The following is a 19,640-nucleotide window of genomic DNA, read 5'->3' on the forward strand; positions in this document are numbered from 1 at the left end:
ATTACATCAGTCTGTCTTGCTGTGCGGTGCCCAAAGCAGAAGCAGTTCGCAAGTGCCGGTCGGCCGACTCCTGAAATTGTTTTCGAGTTTCAGAACCGAAGTCTTCAACTAAAAGCTAAGTACCCCGTTGGGGAAACTTTTTCTTGCTCTAAACCAATGTCAGTAAAAGTAAATAATTGCATTACTTGTGGAATGCAAATACCTCATAAAAATTTTAATTCGTACTGTATTCCTTGTCTAGGCCATGACCACGACGTACCTCGCTGTCGGTTTTGTTTCTTATTTAAACCATGAACTATCCATCGGTATATTTATGCTTCTAAATGTTTTGGTGCTCGGTTCAATTATCCAGGTACGTCTTGGTTAAGCCATCCGACTACCGACATTCCAAAAAAAGGCAAAGACAGAGACAGACCGCCGAGGTCCAAAGCTGCAGACGACGCTTCTTCTAAGCCATTTCGCCGGTATTCAGTGAGGCGCCTTCGCAGCCCCTGATACCCGCTACTTCAGATTCGCAGGCCTCTACTGAGACCCATTTGGAGTCCCGGTATGCTGCGAGATGCTTTAACTGTGGAACCTGCGGATGTGTCTACCTTGGTTGGGTCCGGAGCCGCTGTGCAGGCACCGGCTTCTGAGGATGTATTCAGGCCCTACTGACTTGCATATTAAATGGACGCCATCATCTTCTTCAAGGCCTAAAACTCGAACCATGCCTAGAAAACTGATGCCCAGACCGCATGGCCAGGCTTCTATGCCTAAAAAACAAATAAGAATGGCTGAAGACCTTATTACTTTAATCAGGGGAAGTCAACCTTTCTTCTAAGAGCCCAAGGACTGAGTTTGCTTATGATACTTTTGATCAGGATTCTGAATGTTATATTTCCTCTGTTGACCAGGATTTACCCTTATCTACTTATGAAGATTCTGATGCTGAGGACTGTATTCCCTCTGCATCCCCCCCAGAGGATTTTTCCTTTGGTGAAACTTTGCATACCCCCAGGGAGCATTTTCGTTGGGAAAGTCAGGATTTCTCCTATTCTAAAAAGGGGCTTAGGGATTTCTTACTCCTGCCCCAGCACAGGCCTTTACCCATACCTCCTGTACTAGACATTGTTGATGATACTTTTTCGGAATCTAGCTTGGCCCCCGACTCTCTACCTCCTGCTCCCAAAAAACCTGATAGATATTATAGGGTCCCTGACTCTCACAAGTTCCTATTTAAAAATCCTACTGCGGATCCTGAGACCATTTCACAGGGACCCAAGGGCATTAAAGCTACTACTGCCAAAAATCTTAGCCCCTCTGATAGAGACTCCAGGGCGCTGGATAGATGTGGTAAGAAGGTATACACTTCTGCAACTTTAGCCGTTAGGGCCTTAAACTGCCAGTTTTGTATGTTAAAGTATCAGCAGCATATTAATGGATTGCTTAAACAGAAAATGATGATGATTCCTGATTGTGCTGAAAGTAAGGATTTACAGGATTTACTGCATTCAGCTGAACAAGTTGGAAAACATACTTTGCAATGTGGTTTTGATTCACTAGAGGCATCTTGCAGGGCTGCTGTAACTGAGTCTGTACTTAGTAGGCATGCTTGGCTTAAGAAGCAATCCTTTCCAGATCATGTTAAAGCGAAATTACTGGATGCTCCCTTAAACCAGGACCGTCTGTTTGGCAACAAGGCAGAAGAAGTTCTTAAAAAAATGGAGGAAAAAGCTAAATCTATGCAAACTGTTAAAGATATTTTACAAGTACATCCTCCAAGGTTTAGTAGGCATTGGCCTTCCAAGAATTGGTCCTTTCCTGCCTCTTCCACACCTTCTCAGTCCAAACCCAGAGCCAGCAGAGCTCCCAGGCTTCAGTCCCAGGGTACGCACAGGACTAAGCAGTGGGGGGGCCTCCACTTCCAAATCTGGGAGTAATAAAACTCCCCCCTATGGCAAACTGTCTCAATGACTTCTTTTTAAAACTGCCAAACACTTCTCAACTGACTGCCCCTTTGGGGGAAAGATTGCTCTTCATGCAAAGTACTGGGAACTCATTACCCCAGGGCAAATGGGTTTTAAATATAGTGTCCCAGGGATACAGATTTCACTTCCACACGTTACCAACACCAAGCGAGTGGCCAGATCTACCCCCAAATCAGTGGGCAGAGGCCCAAAAGCAAGTATCATCTCTCAAGTATGGGGGCTATTCAATTGGTACCAGAAGAGGAAAAGGGGCAAGGTTTCTACTCGAGACTTTTCCTGGTACCCAGAGAAGGCAATTCATGGCGTCCTATCCTGGACCTGTCTACCTTAAACACCTTTTTGGTGATTCCAAAATTCAAAATGCTGACTCTTCACCAGTTGCTCCCTATGCTAGGCAAAGAAGCCTGGTTGGCAACACTAGATTTAAAGGAAGCATACCTGCACATCCCAATCAGGTAATCTTGCAGAAGATACCTACGCTTCAAAGCAGGCTACACGCACTATCAGTTCTCTGCACTGCCCTTTGGCTTATCTACTGCGCCCAGGGTATTATTCACAAAGTGTCTAGCTCCAGTCATTGCATTTTGCAGGCAAAGAAATATTCAGATATACCCATACCTGGACGATTGTCTAATTCAGGCAGAAATCCAGGACATACTTTTCAAGCATCTGGCCTTTGTACAAATGGTGCTAACTTGTCTGGGGTACACCTTAAACGAAAATAAATCACACCTGGTACCCTGTCAACAAATTATATTCCTGGGAGCAAGCTTGAACACAACTTCCCAGATGGCTTTCCTTACGCCAGAGAAACAAATTCATTTGACAACCTACTTCAAACAAGTGGCCACAAAAACCCTGCTGTCTGTAAGGCAAATACTACAAGCCTTGGGGTTCATTGCCTCCTGCATTCTTCTAATTCCATATGCAAGACTGCATATGAGAAAACTACAGTGGTATCTAAAAAGCCTATGGTGTCAACATTCTCAGGATCTAGAAGCAATGATTCGTATCATAATTTGCCTGCGCCTAGAGTTCCTTTGGTGGGCAGAGGCCTGCCACCAAAACAAGGGACTACCATTCACACTACCCCCTGCCACCCAAACCCTAACAGATGCATCAGACTGTGCATGTGGGGCTCACCTGGCAGGGAAGTGCATTCAGGGCAAATGGAACCTAAGTCAAATGCACCTGCATATCAATCAAAAAGAAATGTTAGCTTTACAGAATGCTCTGACAGTCTTCAAGGACCACATTCTTCCAAAGATGGACAAACACCACTGATGTTCTTCGTGTTTCACTGTTGCAGTCATTATATTTGGGTTATCCTGCTGGCAGGTTGCCCTCAGTCGGCGTGAATTCCAAAGTCTTGGGTCCTGCGTCGGTTGCTTTTGCCTCTTCCCTGACGTCAGGTCGTCAGGGGTATAAAAGATGCAGCCGACACCATTTTATTAGTCTTTCTTGCCACGCGGTGCCTGAAGCAGAAGCAGTTCGCAAGTGCCGGTCGGCCGACTCCTGAGATTTTCGTGTTAGAGTTTCAGATCCGAAGTCTTCATTAAAAGCCAAGTACCCCGTTGGGGAAACTTTTTTCTTGCTCCAGACCGATGTCAGAAAAAGTTAATAATTTTATTTCTTGTGGGAAGCAAATACCTCATAAGGACTTTCATTCTTACTGTATTCCTTGCCTAGGCCCTGACCACGATGTTGCTTGTTGTCGGTTTTGTGCTAGATTTAACCAACGCACTATTAAGTGTCGGTACGATTTTGCATTAAGCTATTTTGGGTGAAGATTTAATTATACAATGTTGTCGGATAGCCATCCGACTACCGGAGTTCAGAAAAAAACGCAAAGAAAAAGACAGGCAACCAAGGTCCAAAACTGACGACGAAGCTTCTCCTAAGCAGGTCGCCGGTTCACCAGTTCTCAGTGAGGCGCTTTTGCAGCCCCTGACGCCCGCTACTTTAGAGTCGCAGGCCACTACCGACTCCCACGTGAAGTCGGCCAGGTCGCAGGAAACTCAAGGTATTGGAGCCTCTGAGATTATTCCCTCAGATGGGTCCGAAGCCGCTGAGCAGGCATCGGCTTATGAGGGTGTATTCAGACCTAATCAATTATATATTAAACCAACTTCAAAGACTAAAACACCTTTAAAGACAAAGAAGCAAATTCACCAGCCACAAGGACAGGCCTCCATGCCCAAAAAACAGATGCTCAAAATGGCCGAAGACTTAATTACTTTGATCAGGGGTTCCCATCCCCCTCCTGATAAAGAGGCCTAGGCAAGAGAAAGACTATGAATCTTCAGATCAGGTTTCCATTTCTTCTGATCAGGAATGTTCTCTTCCCCCTATGAGGATTCTGATGCTGAAGAATCAATTCCTTCAGCTTCTCCTCTTGAGGACTACTCTTTTGGGGAAACCTTGCATACCATGAGGGAGCACTTCCACTGGGAGCGCCAAGATTTTTCAGAATCTAAGAAAAGGCTCAGAGACTTCCTTTTACTTCCTCAACACAGGCCTCTAGCTATTCCACCTGTGTTGGACATTGTAGATGTATTCTCGGAGTCCAGTCTGACCCCTGACTCTACCTCCAGCTCCTGTTAAGCCGGACAGATACTACAGGGTCCCTGACTCTCATAAATTTCTTTTCAAAAACCCTACTGCAGACCCAGAAACACTTTCTCAGGGCCCAAAAGGGGTCAAGGCTTCTTCTGCAAAAAAACCCTACCCCCCTCTTATAGGGATTCTAGGGCTCTGGATAGATGGGGAAAAAAGATTTACACATCTAGTACTTTGGCTATAAGGGCCTTAAATTGCCAGTTTCATATGCTCAGATATCAGCAATATATTATGACTTTGCTTAAACAGAAAATGATGGCAAATTCTAAATGTGCAGAAAACAAAGAAATACAGGATTTATTGCATGCAGCTGAACAAGTTGGAAGCATACTTTGCAATGTGGTTTTGATTCTCTGGAGGCCTCCTGCAGGGCCGCTGTTAGGGGTTCTGTCATTAGGAGGCATGCTTGGTTAAAAGAACAAAATCTGCCTGACCATGTTAAAGCAAAATTATTAGATGCTCCTTTACAACATGATACCTTGTTTGATGTTAAGGCTGAAGAGGTGTTAAAGAAAATGGAAGACAAAGCGAAATCTATGCTAACGGTCAAGGATTTCTTACAGGTACAGCCACCTAGATTTAGCAGACACTGGCCTACAAAGAATTGGTCCTTTCCAGTCTCAGACAGACCTCAAAAGGGCAGATCCAGACACCCTAGAGGCAGATCACATCCACAAGGATCCTACAGGTCTAAGCAGTGGAGTGCCTCTACCTCCAAAGGTGGAGAGGACAAACAATCATACAGGAAACAGTCCCAATGACTTCCCCCTGCCTGCACCAAGCACTTATCTTCTGGCCGCACCCTTAGGGGGAAAACTAGCACTTTTTTCTCAAAATTGGCACATTATAACCCAGGACAAATGGGTTCTAGACAGTGTCTCAAGGCTACAAGTTTTATTTCCATACCCTACCAAGAGCCAAACGGTTGGCCAGACCTGCCAAAAAATCAATGGGCAGAGGCTCAAAAACAAGTCGCAGCTCTCATGGACATGAGGGCTATTCAACAAGTGCCTCAGCAAGAGCAGGGACAAGGATTTTACTCAAGACTGTTCTTGGTACCCAGAAAGGACCAAGCATGGAGACCAATACTGGACCTATCTATTCTAAACACTTTCCTGGATATGCCAAAATTCAAGATGTTGACCTTACAGCAACTTCTGCCCATGCTGGGCAGCAAGGCTTGGCTTGTGACTTTAGATCTAAAAGAGGCATACCTGCATGTCCCAATCAGGCAAACATGCAGAAGATTCCTCAGATTCAAGGCTAGCTCAAAGCATTACCAATTCTCTGCACTGCCCTTTGGCTTATCTACTGCGCCCAGGGTCTTCACAAAGTGCCTGGCACCAGTAATTGCTTACTGCAGACAGAGGAATACAAATATATCCTTACTTGGACGACTGCCTCATACAAGCAGAGAACAAGGACATTCTACTACAGCATATGATGTTTGTGATAAGACTTTTAACATGCCTAGGGTACACAGTCAACAAAAAGAAATCAAAACTAGTACCCTCTCAAGAGATAATATTCCTGGGTGCAAGCTTAAATACAACTGCCCAGATGGCTTATCTCACTCCAGACAAACAAAGGCAACTGACTACCTATTTCAAGGAAATGGCAACAAAGGCCCAGTTATCTGCAAGATAAATTCTGCAGGCTTTGGGCTTCATGGCATCCTGCATCTTACTAATTCCATATGCAAGACTGCATATGAGGAAAATTCAATGGTACCTAAAAAGTGTTTGGGCGCAACATTGCCACAGTCTGGAAACAATGATTACTATAATTCTCTGCCTGCAACAGGAGTTTTGATGGTGGGCAAAAGCTTGTTACCAAAACAAGGGACAGCCATTCTCACTACCCCAGGCCAGGCAGAGCCTAACGACGGATGCATCAGATTATGCCTGGGGGGCACACATGGCAGGAAGAGGCATTCAGGGCACCTGGTCCACAAACCAAAAGCATCTACATATCAATCAAAAAGAGATGCTAGCTGTTCAAAATGCTCTGACAGCCTTCAAGGACTTACTTCATCCGGGACAACTACTGATAAAGACAGACAACACCACGGTCATGTGGTACATTAACAAACAGGGGGGCACTCATTCTTATCCCCTGTGCAGACTAGCTATGGCTTTATGGGACACAACATTGACTTACCAAGTTCATCTGCAGGCACAATTTCTGCCAGGAAAGGAAAACACTCTAGCAGATGAACTTAGCAGAAACCTCATGGATCCCCATGAGTGGCACCTGGATCCACAAGTCTTCAGCATGATAACAAAGAAATGGGGACGCCCGGATATAGATCTATTTGCCTCCCCTCAAAACAATCAACTAAAAAGATTCTGCACAAGGACTTATCACAGACAAGCTTGGAAAGTGGATGCCTTATCTTTCAACTGTACAAACCTGTCAGTATATGCCTTTCCTCCACTACCTCTCCTCCCCAAGGTACTCCTAAAGGTCAGGCAGGAGAAACCAAAAATGATTCTGATTGCCCCAGACTGGCCACACCAGTACTGGTATCCGATCATAAGGAACTTGTCCAAATGCCCAGCCTGGACCTTACCTCAAATACCTCATCTACTGTCCCAGCAAAACAGATTCTGTACAGCCAACTCAGGACCCTAAACCTGGCAGCATGGTGGATAATGTGGCCATACAAACCACACCTCTCAGTAAAGCTGTGATGGATGTCATTTTAGAAGCCAGAAGGCCTAGTACTAGAAAATCCTATGCTGGGAAATGGAAGAGATTTTGCGCTTGGAACCAAGCTCAAGGAACTGATACTGCTACCCCAAATATTCCTCAAGTTTTGCAATACTTAACCGAGATGCTGGACAAAGTTCTATCTTTTTCATCAATTAAAATATGTGCCTCTGCCATTTCGGCTCATTACAATACAGAGCCACCACTCTTTTCTCATCCTTTATTAAGGTAGTACCTCAGAGGAACCAAAAACTTAAGGCCTCCAAGGACAACGCCAATACCTGCATGGGACCTCAATTATGTCTTGGAAAAACTCACCTTACCTCCTTTTGAACCAGCTGCTACTGCAGATATAAAATTCTTATCTTGGAAAACAGCTCTGCTCCTAGCAATAACTTCTGCAAGATGAGTTTCAGAGCTACAGGCTGTCATGGCCGTGGAACCCTTTATCATTTTTTATCCAGACAGGGTCTCTCTGAGAACAAACCCTACATTTATGCCTAGGGTGGTATCCAGTGTAGCCCTTAACCAAACTATTCATTTGCCAACCTTTAATCCAAATCCACAGAACAAGGGAGAGAAAATTCTGCATTCTTTGGACGTACACAGACAACTTAGATTCTGTTTGGACAAAACTAAAGTTTTCAGAAAGACAGAACAATTACTAGTGGCATATGCCACAGCATCACAAGGAAAGGCCATCTCCAAGCAGACTATTTCAAAGTTGATAGGTCACTGCATTCATTTCTGCTACTCACAGCATGGCAAACCAGTGCCTAAGGGCATTAGACCACATTCAACCAGAGCTGCAGCCACTTCTTCAGCCTTTCTCAGGGAAGTACCAACCAAAGACATTTTAGAGGCTGCCACTTAGAGTTCAGTGCATACCTTTACAAAACATTACAATCTGCCTATTTACTCTAAATCCAGGGCAGGCTTTGCCACTGCAGTTCTGCAGGGCCTCATAGCTGCTCCTAATGCTGTTTAGCTCCAGCCTCCCAATCATAGCTTTGGGACGCAACCCAAATGTAATGACTGCAACAGTGAAACACGAAGAACATAGTACAGTTGTGTACACCTACAGTAAATGTAGATGTTCGAGTGTATTCACTGTTTCAGTCCAGGTTACCCACCTGCCATCCCCCTTATTTTTACTGGAACTTATCTTTACTTCTCTGATCTATGCAACCTAGGTGGTGTATTTGCTTATAGATGAAGGAAAAGCCGATTTCTGGTGCATGTTTGTTTTATTTACATAAATTTAGCCTACCCTTTTGGGGGCACCTGACATCTGGGGCAAGAAAAACTGAATAAAATGGTGTCGGCTGCATCTTTTATACCCCTGACGACCTGATGTCAGGGAAGAAGCGACAGCAACCGACGCAGGACCCAAGACTTTGGAATTCAGGCCGACTGAGGGCAACCTGCCAGCAGGATAACCCAAATGTAATGACTGCAACAGTGAATACACTCGAACATCTACATTTATGGTAAGTGTACACAACTGTACTTTAATATTGTTATTACACATCATTTTGAATAAAGTGGAAAAAAGAACCAGAAAAAAATAAGAAAAAAATGTATGTATGATGATGGAAACAAAATATACACTTAAATTTCAACTGATTTAAAATGGTATTTCAAACCAATTTGTAGAATAAATTAAAATAAAATACAATTAGTCATGTAAACAATGTGGCAATTTTCTAAGTTGCAGTGCACTTTTAATTGAACAGTAGTAGTTTAGCCCAAGCTTCCTAAAAGAGTTCAGCTTTAATTGCCACATGAGTTCATATTTCTCCAGAATATTCGGGATGTCTCCTTCAAGATCACCCATGTCTATGCGATCCAGGATCTGGAACTTAAAACCTGTGTGTCTCTTATGAAGCGAAAGGTGTTTGGCTAGTGCATTATTTTTACATCCAGAGCAGATTTCTGACAGATGACATGAAATCCTACGCTTGAGTTTATTTTCGGTCTTGCCCACATAGAATGCATCACATTCATTGCACTGTGCCCTGTAAATTACTTTTTTAGTGTTACAGTCACCCCATGCACTGGTTTTAATGATCTTCTTTAAATAAGGGCAATAAAAACTATCACCTTGCTGTATAAATATACAAAATGTACAATTAGTTTCACATCTTTTAGTGCTTTTCTCACATGGTCTAGGTTTAAATTCAACAAAACTTCTAACGTTCCTGGCCTTCCTATCAAGAAAGGATGGGGCTTCACCTAAGATGTTAATCAGAAAAGGGTTTCCTGTGACAATGTCCCAGGCTTCCTAAAAGAGTTCATCTCCTGGTTTTCATAGCCGTGAACTCTTTTAGGAAGCCTGGACTAAACTACTACTGTTCAATTAAAAGTGCTCTGGAACTTAGAAAATTGCCAAATTGTTTACATGACTAATTGTATTTTATTTTTTTATTTTACAAATTTGTTTTAAATACCATTTTAAATCTGTTGAAATTTGTGTTTATTTTGTTTCCATCATCATACTTGCATTTTTTTTTTTTTTTCTGGTTCTTTTTTCCACTTTATTCAAAATGTGTAATAACAATACTAACTAATTATACAGTTATATAGGTTTTTAGGGTTCTTGTACACAGACCTGAAGAAGTCTAGAAGGACGAAAGCGATCTTTGTTAACAATAGGTTATGAAAATAGAAATTGATTTTTACATGCAAAGTGTATATGTATACATTTATATATATTTTTTGATTGCCAAATGAACTAAGGTTGATACATTTCCAGCCATGTAGTATATTGTCTTGGATAAAATCACAGACTTAATAATCTACTTAATAATTTGGTTAAATAAGAGGTACCACATCATTATGAATTTTATTTAAAATACATAAGGGTTGTATGTTATTCTGACAGCTACTAGGTAGGGCAGGACCAGCTCGAATGTCACACTGATGGGGGAAGGGATGTAAATTTAACATGTGTACCAATAACACTTTGTTTTACAGTACAGTAAACCACTCCCATGCCTGATAAAAAGTATATATATATTTAGAAAGCTTGTGAGGAATTATTACTCTATTTTTGTTTTACTTGGATCGCTTGTCTGTGTACTTAAAAGATTTTCGACTGGAAACAGACTGCCTGCCTTGCTTGGATTACTTTTGAATACTTAGTAATGCTGTACAATTATATATTTTCTATTACTTTTTGTTTTGTTTTGACTTAAGATGAGTTTACGTTCGCTACTTCTACTACTATTGTCTGATCTGATTAATATACAGTGAGTAACTAGAAATATATGGACTGAAAATCTTCCACACAGAGAAGTTTCTTACACGGTTTTGTTTTTGGACCCACTACACTTTAGTGGGTTGTTTTGAGACTTCGGGGATACCACGGAGATTACTTGTTTTTTTTTTTTTTTTTTTAGAAGGACATATTTTCATTCTGCCCTCTCCACAAGCCACTCTGACCATGGATGCTTCCCTATTTGGGATGGGGGTGGCATTATATTGGGAAGGCCATCAAAAGTATGCCGGTCCCATTCAGAGGTCAGTCTGCACATCAGTGTATTGGAGGTGAGCATTTCTCCTAGCTTTGCAAGCCTTTCTGAACTCTCTCCCTTTAGACGTGATGTTTGTCCAGACAGACAGCATAGTAGTTTGGTACATCAACAAACAGGGAGGAACCAGATCTTTAACCATTATGTTGAGAGGCTGTAAAAGGTGTGGCATTGGGAAGTGTCTTATTTTCTTATAGTGCATATTCCGGAAAAAATCTAGTGTTGTAGCGGACAGGTTGGATAAATCTGTCCTTCCTCATGAGTGGTGTCTCAATCCGGTGATCACAGTGTAAATCTTCAGCTATTGCAGCCAGTTGTGCCGTAACACCAAATGCATCAAGGTCTTCACTCTGATTATCCAGACGGGGAGTCGTTGAGAGATGCTCTTGACCCACAGTTGGCCCCTGGGACTCCTTTTTGCTTTTCCTTCAACACCTTTAATCCCCAAATTTCTACAGAAAGTACTGGTGAAGATCACCACTGTCATCCTCACAGCCCTCTATTGGCCTCTGCTGACCTCAACAAGAGTGGTTTCCCTTCCTCTGGTCTCTTCTACTGCACCCTCACTGGGTCCCTGGATCGGATCCAGATCTGCCCTCACCTTTCAGGATCACCTTACCCAGACATTCAATCCCTCCAGTTGATCACATGGTTTCTCCAATTCCTGTGATGGTTAAACAGCCCAGGTTCCTCCTTTGGTTCATATCCTAATGTCTACCCAGAAACCTTCTGCATTTAAGGTTTACAAAAGCAAATTCAAAAGAATTCTCTGTTTGGGCAGTTGAAAATAATATTGACCCTTTTCAGCTCCTGTTTCATCATATTTGGAATTTCTTGCCCATCTTAACAAAGAAAACAAACATCAAAACAGAACCAGCTACTTCACTGTTAAGATATAGTTAGCAGCCATATCAGTTTTCACATTGAGAATCGTATGCCTATAGCACCTCTCAGAAGAACTTTTCTGCTGTGTTCTACTCTTAAGGATCCATTTCCTCCCTGGGATATTACTGTTTTACTGCAAGCTTTAACTGCTCCTCCCTTTGAACCTGCTGACAAAGATGACCAAAAGTCATGGAAAAACCTTATTCTTGATTGCAGTTCTGCCAGGAGGGTTTCTGAGCTTCTTGTTCTTCTGGTATCTGGTCCAAAGTTCATACTTTTGTTGCTTATTATAAATTGGACATTCAGTGCAGATAAAGAGATTCCTTTGATTCAGCTGTGCCCTGAAATATCCTTAGAACCAACCAAGTGTTAATGGTAGCTGGAGAGACTATCCAATACGTTGAGGAACTGACAGAAAAGACATCAGATGTGAAAGCTGTGTACCTACCATAACACTAGATCTGTGTTCTCTTTCCATCCTTCGACTACCCATCTCCCTTCCTCCTTTTTGTTTTCTTGTAATGTTTCACAGAGTTATACATGGATACCTGGCTGACTTAGCCTTCGCCCCTTGAGGTTGCTCTTTTTCATAGTTATATGTGTATGTCGGCTGGTTTTCTTTGTTATCGTAAAGTATTCCTGTTCCTTTTTTCCTTTGCTAGCAGGCAGACTTAATCTGAGGTAGCTTGTTCTGTAATTGGGGATTGTGGGTAAGGGGAGAGAACCCTGATCATTGGATCAAAAGCTAGAGAGTGACCAAAGTCAGATCTGCTACCCATCTGTTGAAGGATGGAAAAAGAACACAGATCTATTATTATGGTGAGTACATAACTTTCATTTTTATGAAATGGTTCTTGAGAAGCCTCTTGGCTCAGCCAATATTGTCTTCATTTTGATCTCAGATTTCTGCTATTTCATGTACTCCTACAAATGGCTTCTTAAAGCTTCTGTTTTTCCAGCCTTTTGACTCTATTTCTTCATTATCTCACTTATTTAACACATCTATGTATATTTGATTTATGTAGTCTTCTAAATTACTGAATCTTTTCCTGTACTGAAGCTGTAACTTGAACTAAGTTTTGCTGAACAGCCTCAAGGTGTTTTCAACCAGAGATTTGTTTTCTTTTCTGACTGATTTTCCCTTACTTTTTCCAAATTTCTTATTTGCTAGTATCCAGGCAGTGTAATTTACTAGCTGGTAGTTGGTTTTCACACAAGGGAGAGAGAGCTCTGAACAACATATTCAGACAGCTGCCATCTTGAAGTTCATTAGTCCCAAAGCCTTGAGGCACATAGCTACAGTTGGAAGTGCCCACTGTAGAACTGTTATTGTTGACAGAATATCCTAGTACCTTTGTTAGGGTGTAGCTCTCTGGCAAGCCTTAGCCTTTGGCAGTGCATTCTTAGTCTGCCCCCCAACCCCCCCCCCGTAATGGCTGTTCCACCAGTGCTTTTGTCCTCGAGTAAATGGGGGAGGGCTTTTTCAAGGGCTCTGTTTAGGGAGAATGTTTGTTGATGCAGATGAGTCAGCATTCCAGTGTTCCAGAGATGGACTTTCATAAATGACAAGTCTTTCAGAAATCTGCATCTCAAGCTGGTGTTGCCGCTCTCAAAAACATAGCAGTGGTCTCGTAGATGAACATGGAGGGAGGAACCCACTCCAACTGCTGTTTTTTTGGCATGCAGTGAGGGTATGAGAATGGTCTGTGAACATAAAATACTTTGATAGGCAACCTTATTCCAGGGAGGGGCCAGTAGTCCTGCATACAAGCTAGTCTTAAAGTGGTGCTGTGTCAATGTTTACTCTGCACATCAGTAATGCAGAGAACATTGTGTTACTAGGACAAGCCTTGTTGTCTTTCGGTAGCATCCATGATCACTGCCAAATTTAATAACTTGGCCCACATTCCTCCTCTGGGGGAGCATCCCTAAGATGCTGTTGTCGTGAAATGCCCCACCCCATGAGTCATTTATGCTTTTACTCCATTTCTTCTTACTCAGAAATACATTTGGAAAACCAGGATGAGGAAGTCCAGAATCCATGTCATAGGACTGTTTTGCCTTAACTTGTTTGGTTTCCTTTGCTTTACTCCCAACCTGTTGAAGACCATGTACATCTGAGGCTATTTAGACCAATTCTTACCAACCCATCTAGCAAGCCTCCCTTGGACCTTTACTTCCTCTGTTTGACTGCATAATTAATGCAGTTACAGTAATGTCCTGGAACCTATTGCACTCTTGACAGGGTAGTCCAGATTTTCACTTCTGCCTGGAGGTTTAATAGAAAAGCGTCTAAGGATAAGTGGACATGATTCCCTGGGGTGTACTTCCAAAGGTGTTTCTTTTAACAGCTTTAATGCTATCAGTTTTAGACTTCATTTTGCAGATCTTTGGTGGATTAAGCAATTTTTCTATTAAGGTGTACCTTTTGGCAGTTTTTAGCTTTCAACATGTTTTTGAAAGCTTTCAGTGGTATATTGGAAAGTGTGCTAGTCCGTTCTCAGCGATGCTTTTCTTAGCTAACTTATCATAATTGATCCTTCCCTTTTTGGGATTTATTTAATTTTGGAAATGAGACTTCTTTCAAAGCAGCTGCTGCTGTTTTGGAGTTTGTGTACTGCAAAACGTCTTATCTGGTGGATATGAATTCTGCTAGAAGTGTTTCTGAATTACAAGGTTTGTATGTTGATGCTGGCTGCATGATTTGCAAGCTAGTTTATCGTTTGTGCTCAACTTATCTTCTTTCCTAGATATTTTAACAGAGGTGGATACTTGATACTTTGTGTGCTGCTCATATTCTACCTGGACAGAAACAAATCTGCCAGAAATTGGGCTCTAAAGTTTTTAAATTGCTTTCTTTAGGTGGCTGTCAGATTGTGTTAGATTCTGCTACAAGTATAATAAAGTTCTGATATGAGAGTTCATCTGAGTCTATCAGAACGTGGCTTCCTCTCATGCTTTTTTCCAGGTTGCATGTTTTGATGACACTGATGAAGTAGCTGTGTTGGCTTCACTCGTTGCTTTCATGGGATTCTGTTGGTTAGGTCTGATCTCTACATCTTGCTCTTTGAAGCTGTACTTGTTGGTGATGTCTACCCCTGTAGCTGACCTCCGGGATGCATTGAGGTGGGACTCTGCAATGTTAAGTATGGATCTTACCTCAAAGACAAAATCATATGTACGTCTGTTGAGCATGTCTTCATTTTTTATATACTCACCCTTCTTCCACTTTCTTATTGTTGCCGTGATCTGGAGGATTTTTAGTGATTGCTGTATTCTTCCAGATTTGCTGATCATGGCATGATAGATTTAGAGAGGAAGCTGGTTTGCAGAGCATTATGTGTAAAAAGATAGCAAGCTAGTAGCCTGAAAAGTTTTGTATGTCGAGCTGACTAAATGCATGCTGCTTATGTCCTATTGTTGAGGAGTTTGGCCCTGTTCTACCCATCTGTATGCTAAGTACATATCTTTTGAATGTATTTTTTTTGGCAGGCTGTTGAATTTCTGAAGTAACTATAACCCCCCTCCTTTTTTTTTCTTTGACAGAACGTACTCAAGAGGAAATTGAACATACAAAACAGTTTGCTAAAGAAGTGGTTGATTTACTACGCCACCAGCCACATTTCCGGATGCCCTTCAACAAGTTTATTCCATCTTACCACCATCATTTTGGTCGGCAGTGCAAACTTTCCTATTATGGTTTCACTAAGCTGATGGAGTTGTTTGAAGCCATACCAGAAGTCCTACAGGTGTGTATATGAACACAAGATAGTTCATTATTTTAGTTTTTCTTCTCTATAGTGGTTTCTTTGGGGGTGTTAATATGTCAAATGCTGTCTGACTGCCATAGTTTTAAAACTTAGCATCATGCCTCTTTGTCTTATGATGATGGTATTAATCACTGCTGCAGTTGCCGCCTTTAAATCTCTTATGCAGGCAAGGTCTGATACCTGTCTTGACATCCAGAGCTTTGTACTTTCCCTTCCAACGGGACTGGCATCCACCTACCCAAAGATGTCAGCACATCCTGGGTATAAAGAGCGGAAGTCGGCCAGTGCCATCTTTAGTTCTTTCTTGCCACTGTACATTCAGTTTGAAATTTCTACGAACATGTTTGCCACTCTGGTGGTTAATTATCACAAGTCGTAGAAGCATGCATTAATAAAAAAGAAAATGAACCATATTAAAATTGGTCATATTCATGCATTGTATATTACATGCATTTTTTTTAAATAATTATTCACTCCGACATAACATAAATTGCTCATTTCTTCCATTCCCTTAAACTTCACTCCAACTGAACAGTATTCTGCAACAAATTGTTTGTTTCTATGTAAATTGATCTTCCCTATTCTAAAGATCACACCTCTAGATGTCCTTCCATATCACTGTTGCAATATTCATCACCTGTGGGATTTCCTCTCAAGGATAGCCTAATGTCTGGCCAGTTTACTGAAGCCCTTATTACTTAAGAGCATCGTACGTCAGATGTGTGCTCCATGTGCAAGCGTAGGACATAAAGGCAGCATGCAAACTCTCCCAACCCATAACTTCATTGCTGCTAGTCCAAATGCCATAATAATATGATTCTCTGAATAGTCTTCACTTTTCTGGTTAAACTGAGCCTACATCTTCAAGATAAGTACCCAGATGGGGGTCCTTTTATTTTTTATTCTATTTTTCAGTGGGTTACAAGTCATCCAGGAAAGGGAAATGTCAGTGTGGAAGGCAGATTTCCTGTAAGGACTGCCATAATAGGTGCCTGTTTTGCTTACATGCATCTCATAACCATGCTCAGTGTTCCATCTGTCAAGCTTTTTTACCCATGACTTTAGATAAGTCTTTCTTTCCTTTCCATTTATCTTGAGAACTAACAACTCAAGTTGTTAGCTCAAGGTACCATGGCAGAATTAGTTTGCCCAGAGGTACAGCTGCCACTCAAAGAAAGCCAAGAAATCTAGGCTTGAGCCTGCTGTTGTCCGATCTCCACTGGACGTCTCTCTTGAGGTGAATGAAAACCCAGAGGACAGTCCAATATTGCCATTAGTGTATTCTGCCAAGGCTTTCTCAGAGGCTGGCACAGAATCTGCTTCTTGCACGTCTTTGGAGGCCTTACATACTTCTGCCATTGACTTTGAGGTGGAGCCACAGCTGATTACCTCTGAGGAGCTTAAAAGGATTCCTCAGATCCTTGCTAGGGAAGAGATGTCGGCTACCTTGATTGAATCCAGGCAGGGGTCGGAATCGTCACATTTTGGCAGGGTAGATGTACCTTTAAAGATCCGACAGTGATGTAAACATGTCGGCTACCAGCGATCCACATAGAGAGTGGAAGTACTTCAGTCAAGGCTTGTTCAATGCTTTGTTGATAAAGCCTCCTCATGGTGTTTTGGTTCCAACACACCCTTGGTCCTCTATCCCCATAGGGCAAGGAACTGTGAGCCCTTGGATGAGGATTCTGACTGTGATGCTGACTCTCTAGCCTGATCCTCTCAGTTGCCTTCTCCTTTACACGATGGGTCAGAGGAGGAGGAATATGTCAGTCCTGATGTTCTTCGTGTTTCACTGTTGCAGTCCTAACATATGGGTTATCCGGCTCCTGGTAGCCCTCAGTCGGCCCGAATGCCAGACTCCTTGGTATATGACATCTGCTGCCATCGGTTGTAAACTGATGTCAGAACATCAGGTATAAAGGGAGGTGGCCGATGCCATTTCCTCAGTCTTTCTTGCCACGGAGCCCAAAGCAGATGCAATTCGCACTAGTGCTGGTCGGCCGTTTATCTTCTTTCTGCATTCCGGCTACCAAGTTGAAGATGCCTACAGATAAGTACCCTGCTGGGGATCCTCTTTTCTTGCTTTAACAAATGTCAGGTAAAGTTAATAACCGTCTTGCCTGTGGAAAACAGATTCCGCACCGTGATTTTCATTCCTATTGTATAACTTGTTTGGGCCTTGAGCACGATGCCCCTAACTGTGATCTCTGTACTTCCTTCAACCCGAGTACCATACGCCTTAGAGCTAAGATTTTATATAAGCATTTCGGAGTCTGGCCTAAGTTCGTTGGTATGGCATCTTCTGGTGGTCTGACTTCAGATATACCTAGGAAACGCAAGGACAAGGACCCGCAACAGGCCTAGGGTTAAAGCTGCTGACGACGTGCCAGTGAAATTGGTTGTCAGTCCAGCGGTAGCTAGTGAGGTGCTTTTGCAGCCCTTACGGTCCACAGAATTTCAGCCACAGGCCTCTGCCGAGACCTTTTCAGGTCCTCCATGCAGGCTGCTATCTTGTCTTCAGACCCTCCACATGTTGCTGCCTCAGATGGGTCCAGAGCCGCTATGCAGGCACTGGCTTTTGACGCCTTTTCTCTTTGACATGTGACCAGAGCCAGACCGACTACCTTAGCTCTGACTTCAGCAGTTGCTAGGCCTCCCGAGTCCCTCTGGATTACTAGTAAACCTTTCAGACGCAAATCTACCCACAAGCGGGCGTCGGCCTCCTCTCTTGTGCCTCAGTCCCAGTTGGTAAAGATGGCTGGTGATCTTCTTACCCTTATTAAGGGCTTTCATCCCCCCCCCCTCCAAGAGGGCTAGGGAATTGCCCCCTGATGTTTTGTCTTAATCAGATTCTGAGGTTTCCAGTATTTCTGCTGGTGAGGAAGGAAATTCTCAACTTTTTTCTGGCTTTGAGGATTCTGATGCTGAGGATTCTATCCCCTCTGCCTCCCCTCCAGAAGATTTTTCCTTTGGGGATACTTTGTATACTCTTAGGGAGCACTTTAAATGAGAAAGTCAGGATTTCCGTCAGCCTAAGAAGAGGATCCGGGAATTTTTAGATTTGCCACAGCATAAACCTCTGGCTAAGCATCCTGTTTTGGAAGATGTTCTTCGTGTTTCACTGTTGCAGTCATTACATTTGGGTTATCTGCTTGCAATAGCCCTCAGTTAGCCTGATTAACAAAGTCTTGGGTCCTGCGTCGTTTGCTGTCCCTTCCATGACGTCAGGTCTTCAGGGGTATAAAACATGCGGCCGACACCATTACATCAGTCTTTCTTGCCATGCAGTACCCGAAGCAGAAGCAGTTCGCAAGTGCCTGTCGGCCAACTCGTGAAATTTTCATTTTCAAGTTTCAGAACTGAAGTCTTCAACTAAAGTTGAGTACACCGTTGGGGAAACTTTTTCTTGCTCCTTACCGATGTCAGTAAAAGTTAATAATTGCTTTACTTGTGGAAAGCAAATACCTCATAAAGATTTTCATTCGTACTGTATTCCTTGCCTAGGCTCTGACCACGACGTACCATGCTGTCCGGTTTTGTGCTTTATTTAATCAGTGCACTATCCATCGTCGGTATATTTTTGCCTCTAAATATTTTGGTTCTCTGTTTGTTTATCCAGAAATGTCATCAGTTAGCCATCCCGACTACCAGGATTCCGAAAAAAAGCAAAGATAAAGAGAGGCCGCCGAGGTCCAAAACTGCCAACGACGCTTCTCCTAAGCCAGTCGCCAGTACTCAGAGAGGTGCTTTCGTGGCCCCTGATACCCGCTACTTCTGATTCCCAGGCCTCTACTGAGACCCATTTGGAGTCTGGTATGCCACGAGATGCTTCAACTATGGAATCTGCGGATGTCTTTACCTTGGATGGGTCCGGAGCTGCTGTGCAGGCACCGGCTTCTGAGGGTATATTCAGGCCTATGGACTTGCATATTAAACTGACGTCTCCTTCATTTAGGCCTAAATCTCGAACCATGCCTAAAAAACCAACGCCCAGGCCGCATGCTCAGGCCTCAAATTATAAGAATGGCTGAAGATCTTATAACTCTAATCAGAGGAAGCCAACCTCCCCCTTCTAAGAGACCTAAGACTGAAGTTGTTTATGAATCTTCTGACCAGGATTCTGATTCTTCTGATGATCTGGATTTGCC

At 42.8% G+C, this 19,640-nt stretch overlaps 1 protein-coding gene across 1 annotated transcript in view; it reads left to right on the forward strand.

Annotated features, from left to right (window-relative positions):
• MARF1 (meiosis regulator and mRNA stability factor 1) overlaps positions 1-19,640 on the forward strand; it is a 2,255,654-nt gene that overhangs the window by 1,727,333 nt on the left and 508,681 nt on the right. The window contains exon 18 of the mRNA XM_044088896.1: positions 15,266-15,468. Within this exon, the coding sequence (XP_043944831.1) occupies positions 15,266-15,468 (203 nt within the window). The remainder of the gene's footprint in view (positions 1-15,265; positions 15,469-19,640) is intronic.

The sequence above is a fragment of the Protopterus annectens genome, chromosome 12.part0, assembly GCF_019279795.1.
Source record: "Protopterus annectens isolate FY-2018-M chromosome 12.part0, PAN1.0, whole genome shotgun sequence".
Taxonomy (NCBI): domain Eukaryota; kingdom Metazoa; phylum Chordata; order Ceratodontiformes; family Protopteridae; genus Protopterus; species Protopterus annectens.